This window comes from Mycetomoellerius zeteki, unplaced genomic scaffold (genome assembly GCF_001594055.1).
Source record: "Mycetomoellerius zeteki isolate Tzet28-1 unplaced genomic scaffold, Tzet1.0 scaffold636, whole genome shotgun sequence".
In the NCBI taxonomy this organism is placed as follows: Eukaryota; Metazoa; Arthropoda; class Insecta; order Hymenoptera; family Formicidae; genus Mycetomoellerius; species Mycetomoellerius zeteki.
The window spans coordinates 11,825-36,627 of record NW_017257650.1 but is presented as its reverse complement, the minus strand read 5'-3'; the positions used below and the strand labels follow the sequence as shown (position 1 = coordinate 36,627).

General features: G+C 34.4%; 2 protein-coding genes across 7 annotated transcripts; one reads left to right on the top strand and one right to left on the bottom strand.

The window, feature by feature from the left end:
* The first annotated feature begins 8,048 nt into the window (after positions 1 to 8,048).
* Iyd (Iodotyrosine deiodinase) lies at positions 8,049 to 11,028 on the top strand. Of its 4 annotated transcripts, none has more exons than XM_018457432.1 (4): positions 8,049 to 8,513; positions 9,441 to 9,644; positions 9,948 to 10,264; positions 10,699 to 11,028. In XM_018457432.1, the coding sequence occupies exons 1-4, from the start codon at positions 8,315 to 8,317 to the stop codon at positions 10,882 to 10,884; spliced, it is 906 nt and encodes a 301-aa protein (XP_018312934.1). In that variant the 5' UTR covers positions 8,049 to 8,314; the 3' UTR covers positions 10,885 to 11,028. The 4 variants fall into 4 exon arrangements, with proteins under 4 accessions (XP_018312934.1, XP_018312936.1, XP_018312937.1 ...); XM_018457434.1 differs by having other exon boundaries at positions 8,049 to 8,477; positions 10,699 to 11,027; XM_018457435.1 differs by having other exon boundaries at positions 8,049 to 8,369; positions 9,438 to 9,644; positions 10,699 to 11,026.
* A 422-nt stretch (positions 11,029 to 11,450) lies between these two features.
* On the bottom strand, positions 11,451 to 24,421 carry d4 (double PHD fingers d4). 3 transcript variants are annotated; one of them, XM_018457429.1, is made up of 9 exons: positions 24,207 to 24,421; positions 24,018 to 24,127; positions 23,272 to 23,508; positions 22,951 to 23,156; positions 22,630 to 22,699; positions 20,752 to 20,907; positions 17,632 to 18,078; positions 13,193 to 13,305; positions 11,451 to 12,810 (listed from the first exon to the last, which is right to left on the bottom strand). In XM_018457429.1, the coding sequence occupies exons 1-9, from the start codon at positions 24,296 to 24,298 to the stop codon at positions 12,679 to 12,681; spliced, it is 1,563 nt and encodes a 520-aa protein (XP_018312931.1). In that variant the 5' UTR covers positions 24,299 to 24,421; the 3' UTR covers positions 11,451 to 12,678. The 3 variants fall into 3 exon arrangements, with proteins under 3 accessions (XP_018312931.1, XP_018312932.1, XP_018312933.1); XM_018457430.1 differs by lacking the exon at positions 20,752 to 20,907 and having other exon boundaries at positions 11,453 to 12,810; XM_018457431.1 differs by lacking the exons at positions 11,451 to 12,810; positions 13,193 to 13,305 and adding an exon at positions 14,935 to 16,825.
* Positions 24,422 to 24,803: the final 382 nt, after the last annotated feature.

Genomic DNA, 24,803 nt, shown 5'->3' with positions numbered 1-24,803 from the left:
GTCTCAATCTCACAGTATGTCACATGACGATCTTGCATTATTAGTTTTTGCACAGCATCAATGTTTTCTGACACAACAACTGATTTTGGACGACCTTCACGACTTTCGTCGGTGAGCGAACGGCGACCACGATTAAATTCGTTATACCAGCGTTTCACAATGGCAAAGGATGGGGCTTTATCGCCAAAAGTGGAAGTAAGTGATCGATGCACTCCTGTCTTGATAATCCACGTCGAAAGTCGTAATAAATCATTGCACGAAAATTTTCACGAGTTAATTCCATTTTTTCGCTGAGACACAATTTTCAAGTGACTGTAAACAATACAAATCGCGCTCAAATAACAAAACGTTCTGAAGAAGGTTATGGTCAAAAATGTCAAACTTTCTAGTGGAAACGTCAGATGGCACCTGACAACACTCAGTGTTGCCAAGGCTCAAAATATAAGTAGTGCCCCTCGTATAAACCAATCACATTAAATAATCTTACGATTGCAAAACTGCTTTTTCTGTTGGACGCAACCATTGTATTTAAAAGTAGTACTACAAATTTGACAGCGATTTAGAATCTGGATCAAAAATAATTTCAATAAAAAGTATATACGCTTTTAAAAAACAATTAAGATAAAAAATGAAAAAATATATTTATTAAATAATTCTGAAACATTAAATATTTAACTGTTTCATACGTTATACGCAACATTCATTTTTACACAGAAAGTATAAATTACAGTCCACAATTACAGTCACTGTTTGTAGAGACATACATCTGATGCATCTTTAAAATGAAACAGGTATATATTTAATACTTGACGAAAGTGAGAAAGAAAGTTTTAGTGCAGTCTAGTATAGCAATAAAAAACAAACTTCAGAATTGTTTCTACAAACTTCAGAATTACGGAATGGCTCTTCTGGAAATCATCGTTGAAAAGTGGGCTGCGAGTTTTGCCTTTGCCAGATCTAACGAACGCGAAAGAATGATTTCTGGCGACGCGACAACGCGTTTTTGATAGATCAGACCTAATTTCTAAAATGGCTGTCTGATTATGTTTACATATTGCTGTACGGTTAAATATAGAGAGAGCCTATTTATCTAGGTGAGAAGCCGCGCGCGTTCTCGGACGCGATCTCGACGCGTCATCGAGAGAACGGCGAGAGTTTTTTTTCTTTCTTCGTCCTTTTCTTTTTCAGACGATTTTCAAGCGAGAGGCCGACGAAGCCAGCCGGAGCAAAAAACTTCGCTTGTCGCAAGTTTTAATTTTATGCCGCGCACTACGTCGACGGTGCTGCTATTCGTTCAAAACGTCTACAAGCGACACTTGATATTTTTCTCGATTATCCTACAGCTTTATTATCAAAGTACAAAACGCGACGACGCCGGCGGCACGTATCAAACGATTGCGTAACATAACGTATTTGGACAGTCAGTAGTTTGTCATGAGATCTATTTTTTAAAGATGAACTTATACTGTATTCTCTTTGCAGCGAAACAGGTATATATGTTTGTAACATTTGGCAAAAGCGAGAAGGAATTCAGACAACACGTTCAAAAACGGAACACAAAATCTCTTGAAACACAAAGACGTTTTATATCCATTTCTACCAATGTAGATAACTTTAATCTCGGTTTAACTTAATTATTTTTTATCTTTTCTGATTCTCAGAATTAGAATAATAAGATAAAAAATAAGTTAAACCGAGATTAATCTATATTGATAGATGATATGGACATATATATAAAAAAACGTTTCGATAAAAGGCGCCTTAAAACATTTTTGCAGAAAATGCTTACGTCCGTTTCTACCAATGTTTAATTTAATCTCGGTTCAACTAATTCTTCATCTTTCTCTAGTTCTAAAGAATTAGAAAAAGATGAATAAGTTAAATCGAAATTAAAATTATCTACATTAGTAGAAACGGACATAAAAGACATTTTTGCAAAAGACACCTCAAAGACGTCTTAAGACGTCCTACGTCCTGCTTTTAGATTTTGCGTTGTCTGGGAAAGTTTTAGTGCAATGTCCAGTTCTAGTGCAGCAATAAAAAACAAACCTATTGAGAAACAGGTTCAAATGTGACCCGATATCGGGACGATGAAGCACCGTATTTGAAGCACGTTATTCGCGATCGCGTGAGATATAATGCGAAGCCGACAGCGATTTCGGCGAGTTCGCGAGGCGCGCTTCTAGCGCTCGCGATCGAACTGTAAAGGATATCGCTCACGCGTGTTCGCCACAATTCGGCGAGATCTCGCCTCGGGCTTGATCCGCGGACTTTGACATCTACAGCGTTCGCAAGGTGACGGAAAGCAATGGACGTACCAAATATCAACTCGTGGGTGACCGTCTGCTCCGTGCTACTCCGTGGCATGTTGAAAGCGGGTGGGGGTGGCGGTGGAAGTAGCGGCTGCATGGCGTTCTCCATAACCCTCTCACTCTGTCTCTCTTTAGCTCGCTCGCTCGCTCGCTCACACTTTCTCTCTCTCTCTCTCTCTCTCTCTTTCTCTCTCTGCTCCTGTCTTCTTCCTTCTACGTCGCGCACTTGTCACCAGTCACCGTTACCGTCGTTCCTGCAGGACGTCGCGATCAGGAACGAACTCGATTCGCTCAATCGACGCGCATTTCGCGGTAACGCGGTACGCCTGTATCCGCGTCGGGATTGTCGGGAAACGTCTCTCTCGCGCTCCGTCGCTCACGCACTTCGTGTATCGCTTACGCGCACACGTGTGTCCGTTCCGCGCGTGTACCCGCGAACGTACGTACGTTAAATGTGTCCGTGTAACTGTAACCGTATGTGCGCGCGCGCACGGTTGTGCGGAGTACGCGATAATACGACGTAGAGCGAGAGCTTTTGCGCGTGCAGAAGGTGCAGCTGTGAGCGCACCGGCACGACGCGCCTCGTCGGCACAGGGAAAATCACGTTTAGCGCCGTTGCTGCCGCTGTCCTTTTTACATGATCACCTTCCGCAAACCGCCCGATTCGCCGCGCCCGAATGGTGCGGACGGAACGGAACCCGCACAGCCGTGTCGCCGGACCCGTGCACGTTTTCGCTACTACGCGCTTCACGCCTCTCGCGCAGCCGCCGAACGCCTTCGCTTATTGGCCGCTCGCGCGCTGACCACTCAGGCGTCTCAGGCCCGTACCGCGTACCTCTGCACCCCGCCCGATGTACCGACAATACCGAGATCCTCCTTCTAGATTGCCTTGTCTTTTGCCTTCGAACAACGCACTACCCAAGTACAATACCTCCGATCGTTTTATCGTTGCTGTTCACCAGATGTTAAACAAGGATAAAATAATACTCGGAGACACTCGGGTAGTATTTTTGAACAAAGTTTTATTGGAGAACATTCCGACGCCGTCGGACTGACGGTAAATTCAATGTCTGGCACGTGGAAAGTGTCCGACTTGATAACATATACACTAATTGTAACATATAAAAGCGTTCAATAAAGTGCACGTCTATTACGGAATTACTGTTATTGTTTTGACGTTTATACTTGACTTGTACAACGGTTAAGACGCGTTTATGCTGTAAGTAAACGAGAATGGATTGAAATTGATTGAAATGCATTCAGATTTTCAGAAGTACGCATTCGCGCGAACGTTGAAGTGAATCTTTTTCCAATCCCAATACATTTTTATTCATTTATAGGAATTGCATGAAGCACATTTCTATGTACCCTTTAATCTAAAAGTAACATCAACTTTTTTTAAGTGCATCATGAATACTGCAATTGAATCCAGTTGAATCCAATAGAATCCAAAAAAAAGTTTTTTTTTTTGTTTAAAATATGCATTCAAATAGACAAAATTTCAATTCATTTTAATCCATTCTCGTTTTCTGAGTATGTATCTTGACAAACGTAACAAGTCGAATCGAAATCTAAGAGAAGTTGATTACATGAAAATTGAATATAAAAATGAGCAAATTTATTATTACAGGCTTTAACTAATTCGAATTATTATAAATATGTGTTCTGATGAATTTGCTTATTTTTGTAATTTTCATTAAATTGCATGATACACGATCGAATACCTAAGCTAGAGTTAAACAAAGTGTTAGGATACCATTCCTAGCATCGCTGTGATACGTATATATTTCATAGGTATAACGGTTGATACAAATAACATATACAACCATGTTCCCAATCAATCGCTTTGTGTATATAAGAGAATATTTAATGTCAAAACCTATGAAGAGATAAAAGAAGAGACAGTAGTTAGGCAGATATTAAACATAATATTATACTTTATATCACAAGCAAAATTTGATTGAGTTTTTGAAAGTTACTATTTAATCGATCGTTATTCACGCCGAATGCTTGACACGGTCCTGCTCTCTTGAGAATTTCGTACACGATTTCTTATCTCCCTCACTGCTTTTTTTATCTTACATGAGGTAGTTCCAAAGTGTCGAACGCAGCTTCTGATATTATTTATTCTGTTCTGTATACAATTGAAATATATTTTACTAAAAGGTCTGTATGCAATTGGAATATATCTTTTGCGATTCTGGAGGAGGACATTGTATACTGCGTTCTCGTTAATTCTATGTATCGATTTTTCCTTATTGATAATCAAGGTCAGCACGGTACACGTTGCATCACCTTGTGATCGTAAAACGAGAGAGAAAACGAGAAAATGCGCTGCCAGATTGGTGCACAAGTCAAAGGATTAATTCGTTAATAATTACATAAAAATAACGAGAAGAAAGTGCAAGAATCGATAACTTAGTAAACAAGCTGACGTAGTTATTTGTCGTCAAAATGATGTCTTTAACGTCATTTGACATTAAAATGACGACAAATGACGTCAGCTTGTTTGTTGGGAAGACGTATTTCTTTTTTCAATAGGATTATAAAATTATTCTGCTTAAGCAAATTTTCTTGCAAAAATTTTATACAGAGTAATACAAAACATCTCTTATTTTATAGATACTAAATAAATAAAAATCTACTTTTACTAAATAAAAAATTTACATCTATGAAACTTTTTAATTTATTATAATTTTTTCTTTTTTACAACCCTTATATTATCGATCTGTTGCTGGACAAAGTTATGTAATATTATGTAAATGGAGCAAGAGAGTATAAAGCTATTAGAAATTTCTGAGAAAACTAATTCTCTCTTTCAATTACATTCTTAGTCGTCGTATTTGGCAAATAAGAGAGAAACGCGTTTAAAATGCAAACGAAACGCTCTTAAATGATTTTCAGTTCTCAACGAACCGAGACAATTAATAACTGTCGTCAGAATTAATGAACTCAGCTTATGGTGCAGCTAATATCTACAATCAGAAAACTAAAAGTTTGTGTTCGAAATTTAATACGAGTGATACAAACACCAATACCAAATTCGAATATCCATACTTGCGTTATATTATTCGATGCGTTATATTGTTCTCTTCGGTCAGTTGACTACCAAGTCCTGAAATAGTTAGCAAAAAAGAAGTGAGTAAACGAGCGTCATTAAGAGACGAGATCTGGAACAGGATAGAATCTTGTCACTCGGATTTGCTTTCTCGTTTCGCTAATTGGCACACATAAATTCTTCCATATTCAGACTACATTCCAAAACGTTCCTTTCGAAGAAAATTTTATTCGAAATGTGCATACAGTACATGTAATCTTACTATACCTTAACGAGTAAAATTTTCCTTGGAGAGGACGTTTTAGAGTATAGAATCATTATTATTACTTTTGATTCTTGAAAAACACTTTCGATCGAATCTGACCTATATCTCATAAGACACATTTATTCTAAAGAAAAATTTATAATTTCCTCTGTAAAAGCATGAAAAGTTGCTTGTCCCTTTAAGGTGTATAAATATTTCCGTTAGAAGAACAGACAAAATATTGAAAATAAACGAGGAGACGTGCAAATCCTCTCTCGGCCAGCAGTTTCATAACAAAGCCGCGATAAATTTTGTAACAATGTTTAACGTCGACCGTAATTAGTAACACGTTAATATCGCTCGTTTTTTAATCTCTTGCCTGATAATTAATAATGACTACGTTCAGCAGAAAAAACTTTGCAACTGTTGTAAGATTTTTTAATACAATTAATTACTTATAAAATACTAGGACCTTATGTGGCTTTGCGATTTTGTAAAATTTTTTCATGTATCAAAAATTGAAAACTAATGGTCAGATTCAAAAGAGGAAACATTTCTGAACCTATAATAAAAGGTATGGGACTTTTTCAAATATTTATATGACTGTAGCGAAGATTTTAAAAAGTATAGTATACATGTGTGTATCCAATATAGTCTAATGTATATGTTTTCCTCTTTTTCATAAAAATAAATGTTAGAAAAATGAAAAATAAAGTGATGCAGTGTTACTTTTATAAGATTATAAGTTTATTAACATATTGACGTGTTTATTGACATGTAAGAATATAATACAAAGAATTATTTTCCAAATAATCGCTTATTTACTTATCTCTACGATGTTTAGCAGATGAATTAAAATCTATATAGGTATAGTTTGGAATAATAGAAGTACCAAAAAAAAAACATTACAATCGATGTATGTACGTTCAATATATCTTGGTTGGTCATATTGTTTCTACCTTATAAAGAATTTCTCCTCTTTTGTTAAAAACAAAACGTTCTGATGAAAATATAAATTAAATGTATTGTTGTAAAAGTATAAATACAGAGCTACAAAAATATAACCTACAGAAATTAATAACCGTCTCTTATAAAAAGCAATTACTTATCTACGAAAAATTACATCATGACTATATGACGCGACGTTCTGCATTTTGCTTTACTGACAGTAACAGAATGAACAACTGAGCAATATACTAATGCAATCGAGTCAGATGGATAGTTCTTACTAATGCTATCTTGTTGAATTCATCGTGTAATTAGTTACAGGTTTTTCCCTGTACCTACAAACAATGAATATTGAATACTAGGTCATATAGGGTTTGATTACCTTACATTTAAATTCATGCAGAGAAAGACATAAATCAATATTAAAGAATCATATTAAAGAATCTTACAACAGTTACAAAGCTGCTTTGTCTGCTGAATATGGTCAATGAAAATTATAACTTACGAGAACTGTGTAATCATCAGGTCATACTCAGGTAGAATACAAAATCATAATAAGATCAAAATGACATTAAATACAATTCTTGACATAATTAGTAATGATTTATATGTGCACTCAGAGAAAAAAGTCGTATCAGTAACTATAAATTTGTAGTGAAATAGCGCCTCAACTATATACATATTATTAAATTCTAATAAGAATACTAGATTAAGTGAACTAAGAAAATATAGTACCACCACACACCATTAACCATATAAACAATTTATAAATGGTTAATATTACTATATTTTCTTAGTTCACTTAATTTATTTATTGTTGTTATTAAAGCTTTATAATACATAGTTACAAATTTGTGTATGCATTTCTTATTTATTTTTGTCTTCCAAGTTTGAAACCAACGCTGCGCCTTTTATTGTAAGCGAGTGGTTTCCTTCTTAAAAGAGAGACTGAACTCCGCTACGTCCCTCTGGTGACAAAGCCGCGTACTACTCGTACTGAGCGACCCTTTAAAAATTTTTGTCTAAACTAGAAAAATGTAATTGTTATACCTATTTGCATGAAGTCCAAGTAACTACTCAATGTAGTTGAGTCACTACTTCACTACCAATTAATAGTGCATACAATTTGTTACCGTGACTATATTTTTATAATATTCAGCACTACTTTAGTTTCTATTATTTTGTAAAACTAGTTACAGGTACTTCAATTGCAAAAGTTGCCAAATTTATAGTTGCTGGAACTATTTTGTTTTCTCTCAGTGTGATTTTTTAACTAAAAAATTACTTAATCATTGTCATTAAGTCAAGAATTCATCACAAAATTATCGTCAAAAATGTATTATTAGAGAAAAATCTTTAATTACTGAAGAACGGAGAGAGAGGGAAAAAGAAAGATCCCCACTCTTTTGCTTTCCTTTCCCCGCCGCATAGCTCACGCCTGAATTGAAACTGTACATATTTGATATTTTTGTGTGATGGTGGTGAATGTCCGATAGCGGCTGCGTTCAACAGAAAAAGCAATTGTACAACTGTTGTAAAATTTTGTAATATGATCAGTTTGATGCATTTATTCAGTGAGGAATCAATTGTATTAAACAATTTTGCAACAGTTGCAAAGCTGCGTTTTCTACTGATTGCAGTCATTGACGTCATTTCATTTTATCTTTCGTGCAACTTATTGCATTGTCTCACTCGATAGTGAATCAGTAACATGTGATGAGTCTCGTATAACCAATTATATTGTGCGTAGAAATGTTCGCCGAATACTTGCCCTTCACAATCAAGTACCTTTATCACATAATCATTGGTATCGTGTCGTTCATTTTGTTAAAAAAATTCTTCGAACATTCGGTTGAGAGAACTGTGCAAAGTGGGACGAGTATATTAACCGAGGAATCCACGGAATCAAGTGAAAGTAATGTCGTAGCGGATATTTTTACGTATACAAGACGTTGTATAAGTGTCAGTTATATTCGTTTCATTTTAGAAAAAATCCGCGAAAGAATGGTGAAAAATACTAGGCCTTTTCACTTGAAATCTTAAAAGCAGCTTTTTTATTGCGATAAGTGATGAAGATTTGATATATCGCAAAGGATGTAATAATGATAATTAAGGAAACGACAAGAGTAAAAATTAATGATTAAATATGCTAAGTTTTATTAAGTTAATCATGATCAAAAATTATATAATTTTTACGTTTTATAGCTATCAAAAAGGAGTGAAATTAGCTGATTTGTTATTTTTTATGTAATTTATAATAGTGTTTTTTCTAAGATTTTCCATGACTTCTGTTGCAATACATATATTAATATGTATATAAATTGATCAATTATTTTTACCATTTATTCTTTATTTAAAAAAAATAATTAAATCGAAACAAAAATTTGTAGCACTACTTCATTTAGATCAAGTTTACATGTTTTTTAAAAAAAATTGGCAATTTTGTACCATTCGATAGAGCAAAGTTTCAAATAAATTTCTTTATTTTTAATGAAATTACAGCCGCTTAAACCTTGAAGTTTGTACCGCCATGAACTTTTGTGTTCCAAATCAATATAATAAAAAATTTAAATAGTTAAAATAATTAATTGTCGATAGTTCCAGTGTTGCAAAAATCCACCTCGCAATTGTATTATGTGATTCTTATTCCGTTTTCGATTTTAGAAAGAAAAAACCTAAAATCCTTTTTTCATATTGTATATTAAATATTTTATTGTGTAATTTTATTCCGTCAGAATGAATACAATGTTTGAATTTTATTTTTTTTCTTTGCTTATCTTTATCAATTCGTCCGTAGAATATATGTTAATTATACACATTTTACGATAAGAATATTTTGATAAGATAAAAATTTCTTTATATTACTATCTTCCAGAAGTGAATGAACGATCGTTTGAAGTAGAGCCCGCTTTACCACACGATCTTAAGCACATACCATACTATAACGTCCGGAAATCCAAAAAGGAATTATTAGCTCGTGCGTCAGAATTTTATCGAATAGCTGCAGCAAGGCGAACCTTAAGATTCTTTAGCGACGATCCTGTTCCGAAGGAAGTTATTCGTGAACTTATAAAAGCCGCAGGTATTTCGGTGATACTTATCAAGTAAAATCTGTTCCAAGATTAAAAATTCAAACCCAGAAAACACTGTATGATTAAAAAATTGAAATTAAATGTTTCACACATTTTTAAGAAGTAAACAGTTATTGTAGAAATAAAAATAAAGAAAAAATTATCCATAGGGAAAATTACGCGTTAAAATATCAAAATTAAACTTTAATACTCTAGAATATTAGAAGTACTTAGAACAAGTTGATTCAAGATACTTACGCATACGCATCTCATCTTTTCAAGTAATTACAATATCTACTTCTTTTTTTATTTAGGTACTGCTCCCAGCGGCGCGCATACAGAGCCATGGACTTTTATTGCGATATCCGATCCGACTACGAAATCAAACATCAGAGATATCGTAGAGCAAGAGGAGGAAATTAATTACAAAAAGAGGATGAGTATAAAATGGACAACTGACTTATCTCCGCTAAGGACTAACTGGATAAAGGAATACCTCACCACAGCTCCATACTTGATACTTGTATTCAAGCAAACTTATGGTATTTTGCCAAATGGACAGAGAAAGATTCATTATTATCATGAATTGAGCGTTTCTATCGCATGTGGAATTCTCATTACTGCTATACAGGTAAATTAAAATATTTTCTTACCATTAGTATCATTAAAACAATTTCACGAATCATGAACATAACAATTTGACGATTCCCATCATATATGTCAAAAATCATGAATCTATACATATGATTTATCATTACTATTTTATTAATTTATTATACAATTGTATTGATTGTATCAAAGGTTATCTCAAAACAAACCTTTTTTTTCTACGAAGAATCTTTTTCATAATTCATGAAAAATCAAATATATATAACTAAAATAAATTAATTTATCAGATAAAAGGAAGTATCGATCTGAAAAAATGATCTCTGATCAAATTATTAACAAAATTTTGACAACTATGCCTCATTACGAACTATATCTCATGAACTTTGTGATACTTGACTTATATAATGATTGTGTTTATATTTAACTTAATTTATTGCACACTATTTTTAAATATAGTATACCGGATTGGTGACTCTTACATCTACGCCAATGAATTGCGGACCAGCAATACGCAATATCCTTGGACGTCCATCCAACGAGAAGCTAGTGTTACTTCTGCCGGTCGGTTATCCAGCTAAAGACGCCACTGTACCCGATTTGCAGCGGAAAGATTTGACTGAGATCTTAGTCGAGATCGATTAACGGATATATAAATTATACACAATGCCTTACAGCTATGGTTTGATGCGCTAAAAAAAAATTGAAAAAAATATTTCATACGTTTCTTTATTTACATGGAAATACGAGAATGGGAGTATTAGAAATAAACAATCCAACATGTATTTATGTTAATGCTATTTTTATGAAAAATTTTATATTTTTCGGATTACTAACTTTTTTTTAATATCTTACATTACATTTTGTGGATAGTAATTATTTACTATAATCGTAGAATGTAGTGCCCCTTGGCTTAAAACATCGCTGCCAATATTACAAAGTAATCGTAACATTCGAAAGAAAAGCTAATCCCTGAAATATAGCACCTGTTCGTGAGTCATATTGTTTGTTATATTTCTTTCTCCTACAGAGAAAGAGAGAGTTGAATAAGAAGTATACAATGGCACGCAATAAGACTGCTCTAAACTTAATAATCCGGTTTGTATAAACTAATGTTTATTTTCAAATTTGTATACATAATGTTAAAAATAAGCAATATAAAATATAAATCCGTCGCTCTAATTAGAAAAAAAGAACTTAAAAGTGAGTCGATAGAAATTTGAGTGTATCTAACGATAATACAATTAGGCGGTAATACAAGATCGATAAATTGAAAAATGAGGTTTTATATTAATCAACGAATACATATACCAAATATCACCCACAGCGCCGTCTTAAATTAAGTACATTTAATATATAAAATATAAAAATACTGAGCTATAAATGACGAAGAACATGTAGAATATAATTTTCCTCCAGTATTGCAAGTCTGTATATGACAGCTATGTCCGCTACTAATAGCTATGTGTAAAAGCTTTTAGTATCATGATACATACAGAGAAACAGATAATATTCTATTTATCACTATTCATGGAACAAATACTATTAATATCATGATCTAGAATATGAATTCTTTCGTTTTCTTTTCCGTATTCCTTTTTTCTATGAAACGCGGCCCGAGTCAAAGTCGATAGCGAGGAGCTAAGAGTTAATGTAAAAACTCGAGATCGCTAAATTTTCGTTAAATTTAAGCAACTGTAAAAGTTCGGAAAGCAACGAAATTTCAAATATCATTGACTAAGAGTAGAGTAGAATCTAGAACTAGGAGAGTATTGTCCTATTTTTATAGCGATCTTCAATTAAACCTCTATCGTTCGTTTCGTTCGTTCACGTAGTTAGTAATATCGCTGTAGAGTGTATATACACACGCGTCAGTTTCTAAAATGAGCAAAAAATACACTTTGTTCAGTACGAATGTAAAATCTAACATCATCGGTAAATCGAACTCCGTCTTTGTCTTTAAAATTAGTAATCTCTTTGTCTCCGTTCCACTTACGGAACCTTGCTAACAGTTGGGTTGCGGCATATCTTTATACATCTATTCGTAGAAGCTACCTCAGTTAAATTATAAATACGTGTTTCCTTACATCTTTATCTCGTTGAGATCACCAGTGCCTGAGATATCTAATGTAGTATGCTATATAAATGTATCCTCCTAATTATTATTATTATTATTATTATCATTATTATTAACATAATTTAACCGGGTAATTGATGATCAATGCAAATTTCGTAATAAATAGTAAATCGATGAAGTTGCCTTTCAGTTTTTCTTTTCTTCTTCTCGAACAAATATTTGCCGGTGTGTAAACGCCGTATAAGTAATACTATATTATATGGATGAGCCCGTGAATACTCTCCTAATTCTCCTAATAAGATGACCGCAGCAGCTATACCACAGCAAATGGATAGCTCCGTGACTTATCTATGAAAGTGGACTTAATCACGGTGATGAAATTCGGCTATGCACAGGCGGCAAGACCAGGAGCCCTCGGGAGGTGACGCAAGAGGCGGAGACAGACAATACATGTGGTAGCCACGATCACAGTCGTCACAGAACAGCAACTGATCCTATTTTAGTTCGCCAAATATACCGTTAATATCAAATCAATCCATGGTCGTGTAAAGCGCATAACATTAATATTTTTTTTCAGCGATTCTTGCAAATTCCAATGCCGATAAATGTCTGATAGCGCGTTAAACTCGGATCCGTCTTTTAACGAATAAACCTTAGAATTATTTAAGATACGAGTTAAGATTGTTTAAAAATGTGAACGTGATGTGACGGTCCGAAAAAGATTTTCCAATAACTTGATTCTCTTACGATGAAATCTAGATCAATACCGTATTATCCGTACTATTCGCTCTCGCGCTTCTAACTTCTATTACCGTCCAAACTCAATGCTTAGGCGTTACGAGAGTCTGCGAAAGAAATTGCGGAATAGATACTTACATCGTTGTCCGAAGTGCCGCAAATAGAGCAACATTTGCATTCGATACACTGCCACCTGTACTTGCGAACAGAAACGATCATGTTTGCAGTGAATTGCAAACAAGTTGGATGCCCTATAACAAGAACGTACGCACGTCAAGGAACACGTAGTGGGATGGAACGAGGAGTCTGTCGTGGGATGCGAGTAGAAAGGTGCCAGGACAGTTATCTTGTGCCGAAGAACAGTGAACTCCAAGCTATTCATTTTTTTAATTTTTTTTTTCCATAAATCATTTACTTTTCGATGCTTTCTCATCGTCACATCGTCAAATTAAATTTTTTTTATATATGTAAGAAAGAAAGAGCATGAGAAATTTGATCCACAAAAGTACGACTCTATATGTCTTTCACCTTTCCTCAGCACTAAAAACGTCCGGAATAATGATACGTCCTCATGTTTCCGCACAGAATATTTTATTTCATGATATCTGTAATTTCCTTTTTTTTTTGATGTTGCATTTTGAACATACTGTTATTATTTGGAATAATAGGTGGTAAGTAATAGCAGGGCGTACCTTGGAATAGTTCACGTTCTTTCTTGCGCAGCACAATATAAACGTCGCAGATGCACACTCTCCCTCGCTCCTTCTCTCTCTTTCTCTCTCTCTTTCACTCCCTCGCGTTCTCTCGCAAATTCTCTCTTTCTTTCATTGTCATATACACAACACGCAACTCATATAACGTATCACATTCTTTATATATATCATATATATATATATATGTGTGAAGCCACACATATATATATATATCTATATATAACTAGTGTGACTTAAATACTATATTTATAAGCCTCATTGGGTATTGCTTAATTAAAACTGCCTAATAACAAATCTTCAATTTTATATATAACAAGGAGGAACTATATATCTGCATGCTTCCATTGTTTTTATACCATGTGAGTTTTTCTTACGACAAATCTAGGGATAATATAATATTAATTTATACAAGAAACTAAAATGTAGTACCCTCTAGTCTGCCATATTAGCTATACCATGTTAAATAATAGAATATTCTACGTTGTATCGCATGTTATATATGTAAAGAAGCTGTAACATATCTTTGTCGATAGCCTTCTATACTCGAGTTACATAATATATGTATATTAAAAAGTACTCTGTAACATGAAACTCTACGATTAAAGAAGACGATTGGTTCACGGCTGTAAATCATTTCCAAAGATTTCAAAAGTCGAATATAAAAAACAGCGTACATGTACACGTCTACATGCGTAAGAAATAAAAAAAGTTGTTCGACGTTACAACTTATGTAGCATGTAAGTGTAGAGTAAGCGACATGTAAAACTGCAATATGCCTATATAATTAAAAAATATACAAAATAATTCGAGTTTAGTCAAAGATAGTTTCAACGCCATTCTCGCGTTGTCTATGTTTGAAAAACTCATAAGGTATTACATTAATTTCGTACTCGGTATCTTGTTATCCCTAATCAAATGATATTTGTACGAGTATCAAAGCTTGTACAAAACTAAGCTATGTCAGATTTCTACAAGAAGATATTAGTCACGTTTATGTGTGACGCAATCGTGAAAAAGATACCTAACTAAAACACTCGGTAGTGAAAAGAATTTCTTTCATGGTCTGTAAATGTAGCTTTATCCCATTATCTTCGTCTTGCTTGTTAAATATTTAATAAATATATTGCGTCATTACAAATAACAGTAATAGCAAAAGGGGCGATATACTATATTAGATCGGAGAAGCTAATGCCCACAACTAAAGGTAATTAAGAGCGGCAGATACAATGGAATGTGCGACATATTAGAAAAAATTAACGAGCAGTTCTGATTAAACAAGAACGCGCGCGATCGCGTTTTTCTTTTTCTTTTTTCATCTTTACAATGAAATCCGATACATCACCGCGATACACATCTAACATTCTGTTATACAATTAAAAAATAAATTCTCTACCTCAGAATACCATCTCACATAAAGCGCTCTACATGGAAAACATTAATAATCGTAACTAGCTTATGTGAGAATGTAAAATGAGGCTTCTTGAGTAATAAGTTGTCTGAGAGATAATGAAGACTGTCTGAGAGACAAATTGTTACTCAAAATACATAGTTTTGCTATTCAACAAAAGATTGTTACACGGCACATTTTACACGGCTACGTAAAATGTATATCTCACGTTATAGCGAATGTCTCTCTCATTTCTACGAATCCCTGCTCCATTTCTGAGAGATACGGAGAGATTTATTTTTCGATTAGAAAAATAAATATAATGAACACAGGAACAAGTCATTAAACAAGTATCAATTGAAATTATCGTAACAGATAAAACATCATTTCTACTCGGTCGTTACTTAATCTTTTACTCAAAATCCTTTCAAAATCGCGGAAGGTACGGAGATCCTTAGAATTGCACTCTCTTCTCTTTCGTTATTCCTCTTTCTGCGCTGCGCTCTTAGCTCGTATCATCTAAAACCTCATAATATTCAACAAACGCAAAGCCACCAAAGTATTATTATTTACAAGCGTTCGGAAAACGTAGAAATATTGAAATGTGACGCGATCAACACTTCTCGTTATCTTACAATAAATACGTTGCTTTCATTAAAACGATTCTCATGATTGTGCTGGATATATAAAGTATATGTATATATATATTGCATCTAAAATTCTTCTAAACCTGCCGGTGCGTTTCTCACGCCGTGCATCGCCTCCTTCTCTTTTGATTTCTAACACAATAACGAAAATATCGGAATACACTGTCAAACAGAAGACAAACACATCCTCCTCAATACGTGCTCTGGTGGTACTGTGCAACAGGAATTTCAACAAATTTGCGTATAATTCCGCGAAAAAAACAGACGATCGATTTGCTACCGATGTCCAATCACGCATACACACACACGACGAAAATTTGACTTCGGATGAAGACTTTTTAGTTTCGTACCTTTGTTTTTCCCCCGTAATAATTACGCGTTACCGATTCAATATATCTTAGAACTAATCATTGAGATACTATAAATCACAGCAAATTCGCGTAGTAAAGGAATTCCTGAAAATTCCTATTACTCAGATGCGACAAGTTGCACCATTGACAAAACGATGTTTTGTATTCCTCGCCTTGACTAGTGTATGTAAAGCTCGTAACCGTTTGATCTACACTGTGCAGATAATTGAATGCTTCTCTTCTTTAATTATTGCACCCAGTTGCAACAGCATGGCTTTCTACTACCCTCAGCGGCAGTGACAAAATGCGTCACGCGACAACTGTAACCCTATACAACTCAAAAAGTTATCCCCCGTATCTCGGTAAATCTAAGGCATATTAAAGAGACGTGATCTGTAAAAGCTGATAATGGACACTTCACACTTTTAACGGCTACGCGTACATATACCGTTCGTTCGTGATTAACGCATTAACGAAAAAGCAAAAAAGGATTATACAAATGTAACAGATAATTCTAAACATCTCGATTGCACGTTTAACAATTGTAGGTACGTTTGGAATACACGAATGAAGAACAGCGAGATCCTCTTTGCGTAAGGAAGGGCACGTACGCTTGCTTGCTTGCTTGCTCGTAAAATTAACGAATTACTTAATGTCTTTCACGATATTAACAGCTGAAACATGGAAGTATAAACGATTATATATAGCATAAACACGTGTATATATACATTATATATATGTATATACCCAATATTCTTCGTAACGCTTCAATATCGGCATCGAGCTGCCGACTAAACCATCGCGTCGCTAAGTAATCAGTAAGACTCGGTTTCACCAATGTAGAGATTAATTTTAATTTACTGTTCTCTTTTTCTAATTTTTAGAATTCTAATTCTATTAGAAAATGATAAACAGTAAATTGAATGAAAATTAAAATTAATCTTATATTGCTGCATCGGGTCTAAATCATGTACATCCCGTAAATAAGCTGCTGATCACCTCGCACATTCGCGCGTATCGCGAGGAAGCGTACGCAAGATATTGCAACAAATTAATTCCTTTTTTCTTTCTTTTTTTCTTTTTTGAGTTGTATTTGGCTATGTATGCACAGAACGCAGTGCGCGATAGGCTCGCAAAGAGACGTAGAAAATAGAAGTACCGTCTGTAGAAATGTACGGTTTTCACCGTCGATCCGAAATATATTGATTTCAATGAATACATGTGGCTACGTGATTACCATCGTCGTCATCGTCATCGTGGTCATCGTCGTCGTCGTCGTCATCGTCGTCATCGTCGTCATCGTCGTCGTCATCGTCGTCATCGTCGTCATCGTCATCGTCATCGTTATCGTCGTCGTCGTCGTCGTCGTCGTCGTCGTCGTAGTAATCATCATCATTGTCGTCGCACGCCGGCGACAGTGCGAGTTAATTGTGATTCGCTCGCCGGGTGTACTTGCGCTTCATCTTTTCCTCTGGCTTACCTGAGCGGCCGCAATCGCTGCACGACACCAGCTCCTCGGAACCACCGGTCTTCTTGTTTTCACGTGCATCACCCAGGCAGAAGTCGCAGTACGGAGATGGCTGCGCCGCCGATGACTTGCCACCGCCGATCTTCTTCTCTGCGGACGGTCCTCCGGGTGTAGGTGGCCCGCCCGTGGCGCCTGCGGTTTCCACAGGCGGCAGCGAAGAGGAAACGGCGGTACCACCTGGCGAAGATGCCGCCGGCAAATGATCTTCCTTGGTCGCTGGGATGGTAGGTGACGCCGGGGCAACGGGCGTTTGCACGACCGATTGCTGCTGCTGCTGCTGCTGCTGAGACTGCTGCGGCTGCGACGCCGTTCCCGCAGTGGGTGCGGCGGTAGGCGCCGCCGGGGAAGGACTCGAGGTATTCGAGGAAGTAGCGTTCTGACGACCCCGACGTGTACCACCTGATCACAAACCGATCAACATACCCAGTTGCGCTTTGCCGTCACAAGCTGATGACCATGCACACTGGCTTTATATAATAGACAATAGACAAATTCATATTCGACTCTTTTCTCACTCACTCTCTCTCTCTCTTTCTTTCTCGCACTCGCTCTTTCTTGCTTTCTCTTTTTCTCTCTCTTTCTCTCTTTTTTTATCCGTTTCATAATCGATTCAGTTATGTCGAAGTGTATCTACAAGGACCAGGAATATTCCCGGAATAGACAATTCGACAGTGTTGTGCAAAATACTCTTATTTTCAGTACTTAGGTACAGGTACAGATACTCTGGAAAAAATGTACCGAAATACAGATACTATGAAAATAAAATACCTAGATACAGGTACCTTAAATGTACCTTAAAAATATCTAGGTATTTTTACTTTTCACATAAAATTTCAGAATAAATTGCATTTTGACGATAAAATGACGACAGTTTGCTTGCTGATCTATGTATTTCATGTATCTGCACGTAATATTTACTTATTATACATATATTTTATATGTACATACATAAATATTCTATGCAAGTAAATTTAACATATAAAATAAAATAAAGTAACACTTATAAAGTCATTAATTAGTTTTATTCAAATAATCCATTTATTAACATTTATTCATTATTAAAAAATAATACAATGCAATACGAAATGCTCGAATAAATTAAATAAATTAATAATGTAAAATGCCTAGAAAAAGCTACACACGGTATCTAAATGTGTAAATAAATTTATTAGAATGATAACATAAAAAAGAAATCATAAATATTTCGACCTTAATTTTTTAAGTCATTATTCGTACAATTTAGGTAATGGTTTTTAATGTCAAATCAAATAAAGTTGAAATAAAAATACAAAACGTAATACAAACTTATGTGTGGCAAAGTTGTCTTAGTGTAGGAAAGTATCATCCAAAATGTACCCAAATATAGGTACCGATGCCTAAAAAATGGTATTTAGTTATAAGTACTAAAAAAAAGTACCTCGGTATAGTTCTTAGGTACGTAAATTTGTACCTAGTTACAGTACCTAGGTACTGCACAACACTGCAATTCGATGAGTTCATCCGAATATATACAGAGAGTCCTTTAACTCCATTATCACATCTCGCAATAAAAGAGACGCAGATAAAAATCAAACATATTACAATACATTCATTTTTGTATATATGTATGTATACATTCATTTTTTTTCAAATATTAACCAAATAGAGAATAAATCGTTGAAAAAATTGAATCACAACTTGCAGACACTGTATTAATTTCAAGAATTATTATTAATATAATTTTTTTAATACGGAAATTATTAATAGTTATAATGTAAAAAGTAAAAAATTTGTAGAAAAAATCGACTCAAAATCGATGAAAGTATTTGTGGATAAAAGTAACAATTATAATACAAGTAGGACACTCTGTATACAATGTCAAACTAATTGCTCTACATCTGTTTATGTGCACATACGTACATAATGTATACATAAGCAGTCTGTAATGCCCATTTGTCTTTTATCGCAATCTTCATATAACGGAATCAATTATTCTAAATTTCACAAGACTCAATCGACTGTTACAACAAAGAAAACAAATCTGATTATATGTAAGTATAACAAAGTGCATATGTCAATCAGTACATTCCATCACCAGCAGCAAAATCCAAGATATAACGACGAGATATATCGATTCCAAGTACAGACAGGTATAAACAAACGGCTTTTCAAACATATTGGAGCTACTTAGTAACTTGAAAGATACCTATTTGATTTTTCAACGAAGCCTCAACATTCATTAATAGGAGAATCGAAGCCAAAATCGCTCTAAGAGTAATAAAAGCGTCAAAATAGCAAAGAAAAGAAGAGGCTCTTACACTTGTTAGACTCATTCGTAAAAATTATAATCATGCTAAATAGGAATACAAAAAAAGAGCTATTAATAAAAGAAAAAGAAGAGAATGAAAAAGAAACACGCATACACACATACAAAACGCTCAAGAGTCACGACGTCGTAATCGCGCCGAAGAATACCAACCTATAGGATGATCTTTTTCTTCTCTTATACATAAAAGGAGATAAAAACATTTCACTATTCTGTCTCAGAAGCATGCTACTGCAAAATACATGCAGCACAAATAATTATCGCTTCCTCATTCATTAAACATTCCAATTTTTACGTGTAAAACATATCTTTTATATATATATATATATACACACGTAAAAAAGATCTATACAAATAATTATGCAAAATAAAATCGCTTATATCACACTGGCTTGAATATCATTTATCATCCATATGATATATAAATAGCTTGATACATAATATATAATCGAACATCGCAAAAAAGTATAAATTCCACACATACATATTTATAAAAATATAAATTTAAAAAATTAGACAAGAAAAAATGTCACGATATCTTATTTGCAATGCATGCACACACATTTGCAGTACATGTAAAAAATATATATATATTAAATTGTTATATTAGGATAAGTTCTCGGATGAGTAGTTGCATGACTAGGACAAGATTGAAGACAATGGCAAATGGAGGAGGCGGCGGGAAGAGGAAAGGCAAAGGTTAAAGGCAGGGTAAGGAATGCGGACTTAAAGGAAAGTGAGAAAACTGAGCTGATTTTGGCTCCAACCTGGCTGGTTCGAAGCAGCGGTGTCTGCAACGCTCCTAGGTTCAACTTCGGCAGGACTGGGACTTAGTTCCTTAGCAGGATCACCGGAGGAAGTAGAGTGGGAATGACCGTAATGGTAGACCAGACCGGGTCTGGTCTTATACCGTGCGCTGCATACTGCAAAAGTGCAAATACTGTTTTCCCGCAATCCATCCAATGCAACGTCCAATGATAAGACAGACCTTTTGTTTAACGGACGATCAAGGGAGGTAATACGGGACAGTAAAGCTGACAGGGCGGGGTCAGGGATAGCATTTGCACACCTTCCGCACCAGTACACATCCCTATCCACCTACGAGTCTATATGTGGACAAGCAGTGAAGGAGTTCCAGCCCAAGAAGCAAAACTAATACGATGCAAGGCTTGATGCTTGTACTCCTACAGAATGAGCTCGCTACAGTGTGAGCCAGTACATTCTTGCTCTGTTATTATTGCAGGTAGAGCTAGTCCGAAGATATTTGGGCCGGTAACATTAGCTCGATAGTCAACAAATGAGTTTAATACTCTGCTAAAATTGTGTCTAAAACATGAGCGTAGTATAACCAGACCAAATGTCTTTAGATTATCTGCTAGTCTAACAGGAGTGGTTTCAAGAAGTAAACAGATTGCAGGCACATTCGAGTTAATTCATAGACTTTATGTCTGGAAAACTTTGACCAAATTAGTAATGACTATATTATACTCCTTCCAAATAATATCGAAATTGTTCAAAGAGTTATTCTAATTCTTTTTTTATCTTTTTCTTTTGCTTGTTTATGCTAAATATAATCGAATCCCATAAATTTGTGCATAATGAGTATATAAGTGAGCTGTTTCTTGAAAAACGACATAATAATATCTCATATGTCTTGTACAAAAGTTAGTAAGATTCAAGATTCAATAATTTTATTATAAATGTAAATGTTACATGATTGCAAAGTAAAAATCAAGCTTTTAATTAACATAATACCTTTTATTGACATAATATGTTAGTAATTCGCTCGGTTTTAATCAAGACGAAGTATTGTTATTAAAAGTTGAATGATAAAATGTTAGTTTAATTAGACTGCAATATGGTAAATCTTCAATTTTAACACAACGGAATAATTATAAGCTATTTACATGGAACGTTTGGACTATATCCATTATTTAATTATTTATAATCCAATTAATAAATATAGAGAAATATTTAAGAGTATAAGTATAAAAAAAGCGTATACTTTTTATGCACAAAGTTTTGGATATTTGGAACAAACGACTAGTCTCTGCCTTGCACTCAGAATCATACCATGACTGCCCATACTCAAGTAAAGAACAAAATAAAATGATAAAATATAGATTTTCCGCACAATAAAATCCTTATATTCAAATTTTTGTATGTGTTGCTATTTGGACTTGAAAAAAATACTCACTAATATATATTATCTCTCTGAACAAACAATATTAAGTCATCGCGATGAGAAAATAAGACTAGAAAGCACCTTCCCGCATTATAGTTTGTTACGTATCTGAATTATCATTGCCTGGATTACCCCATTGCACAAGATTATATTCAAAACTATATATATTATCATATATTCAACTGCAATATTTAATAATTTATTTCAAATTTTCATCATATTTTCATCATATCATAATAAAAAGCTCAAGGTAATAAAGATTCTTCTATATCATAATTAAGATGTAATATATATTGATATGAATATAGGTGGACAAAATTAACAAACTTTTTAACAAAAAATTCACCCGTTTGTAACTTATTTGAAATAATAATAAATGTCAAAACGATAATAGAAATAGTTTATAATATACTAATAACAGGAAGTGGTCATTTGTAGTTATATCTATGATTAAACTTACGGTCACAAACGAATGGTTTATCAGTGTCAACAGAGTCATAGTTGGTCTTTTTGCGTCCACGGCCGCCACCCTGCATCAAATAAAAATTATTAAATCACATCAATCTATCACAGATTATTTACGAGATTCATGTAAAAGAGTAATTTTTATAAAAATATGTCTTTATTAGTCTTAAAAAAAAATATATATATATATATTGATTTATTCTATTATATATGAAAGCTTTTACATTTAAAATATCTATACTTATATTGTGTGTGTGTGTGTGTGTAGGCGCGCGCGCGCGCGCGTGCGTGTGATTATATTTAATTTATAATTTACTTTTGTACGTTTGCCGCCTGGACTATCTGTGGTAGGTGGATGACTACGAGCTGGATGATGACCACCTCCACGAGTTTTCCTGCGTTTCCGTTTACTGCTGTAACTCTCTTCATAATCATAATCGCTATCAGGATCAGGTTCATCATAGGCATCTATGTCTAACATATCTTGCTCATCATAGTACCAAGCATCTTTACTGTGCTCATCTAAAAATATTCAATTTGTTATTTAAAAGAAAGATTAAATTGCATGTCTAAATAAACTAATTGTAATAACGATAAAAGTTTGTTCATATATAATTTGATGTTCAATTTTATTTACCTTTAAGTGCTACTGAATCTTTGCTATCATCATTTATATGCGTAATAGTTTCTACACCTTCTGTTCCATCTTCTGTATCTCCTCTTAATCCTCGTTTTGGATGTAAATAATGCATTAAATACTGTCGACGTTTCTTTCGCCATCGTTTACTTGGATAAGTATAAATCTGACCATGTAACAATCCTGGTAATCTTTCTCTCGAGGACATAAAAAGTGCAGAGTGATTTTGTGCAACACCTGCGATTTCAAATAAACCAATACTATCATTTAAAAACAAAATCATATTGATGAATTCTTGCAATGGTTTTAATTGTAAATTATATATATTATTTATTATTAATTTTTATTCTGTGGTACTTACATTAATGTAATATAAGTGCCAAAGCATAAAAATTAATAAATAATAATATAAATTAATAAATTTTTTTTTTATTTATAAAATATTGTATGTTGCTATTTTAAAGTTAATTCAATAAAAAATGGATACACTTTGTTATCCAATTATATGAGTTGCTAAATATGGTAATTTAAATATCGTTATTTTTCAAGTAAATTTTATAGACTAATTATAAGGCCATATTTTATTAATCATTTCATATTTTTTCCAAATAAATATTTATGTGCGATGCTCGAATCAATGAATCAGCCTGATAAATGAATAAAATCAAAATATTATTAATCTGTCAATCAAATAATTTTACAACAACCAAGTGAAATTAACTAAGACAATCGATTGTGAATTTTACCTGTTTGTGAGTCGAGGAAGGGCATGCGAAGACGTCGTTCCCGGCATAATCGGCTATTATAATTGGAGGAATTCTCAATGGCTTCTCTGTAAGCCGTGTCGTTGAGGAAGCTGCAAAACGGATCGATAATTATCTTTCGGCCGCTCCCCGATAAACTGCCACTCGCGGTAGAATAATATAGGAAAATACCTCTCGATTTTGCTTAAGTTACTTTCGTTCACCACTTGTATTATTCCGCTGTTATTATGAGCCATAGCTGGGGAGATCGCCACCGTCGTCATTTTCGGACAATTATAGTCCACGACGCCTTCACACGCACCACGCCACGTCCTGTTTCCCGTTACGTTCCTCGCCTCGTAATGCCACACAGTGTCGCTCCGGTTTCTTCCCGGAAGTGATACCGCGATGATCAAATGTCACACTATATGATATATATGCGGTGAAAATACATCTTTCAATAATAACGTGAACAACAATAACGTTACTGATGATGCGAAGAATTATTACTGCGCTAAAAGAAAAAATGTCGATGAAAAATATTTTGCGCATGTGTATCGACCTATCGACTCGACGTCGTGATTCGTGATTATCGTAAACAATATCGTTATATCAGTGTAGAATGTGTAGATATTTCGAAGCGTACGCATCCCATTCAAATATTCATGACATGTGCTGGCATAAAAGTCAATAGTCTTACTTATCATGATATTAATGCCCGATTGCATCAACATTATTTTGACTTAAAACTTGCTCACTCGCTCTCTCTTTTTAAAACCGAGAGAGAGA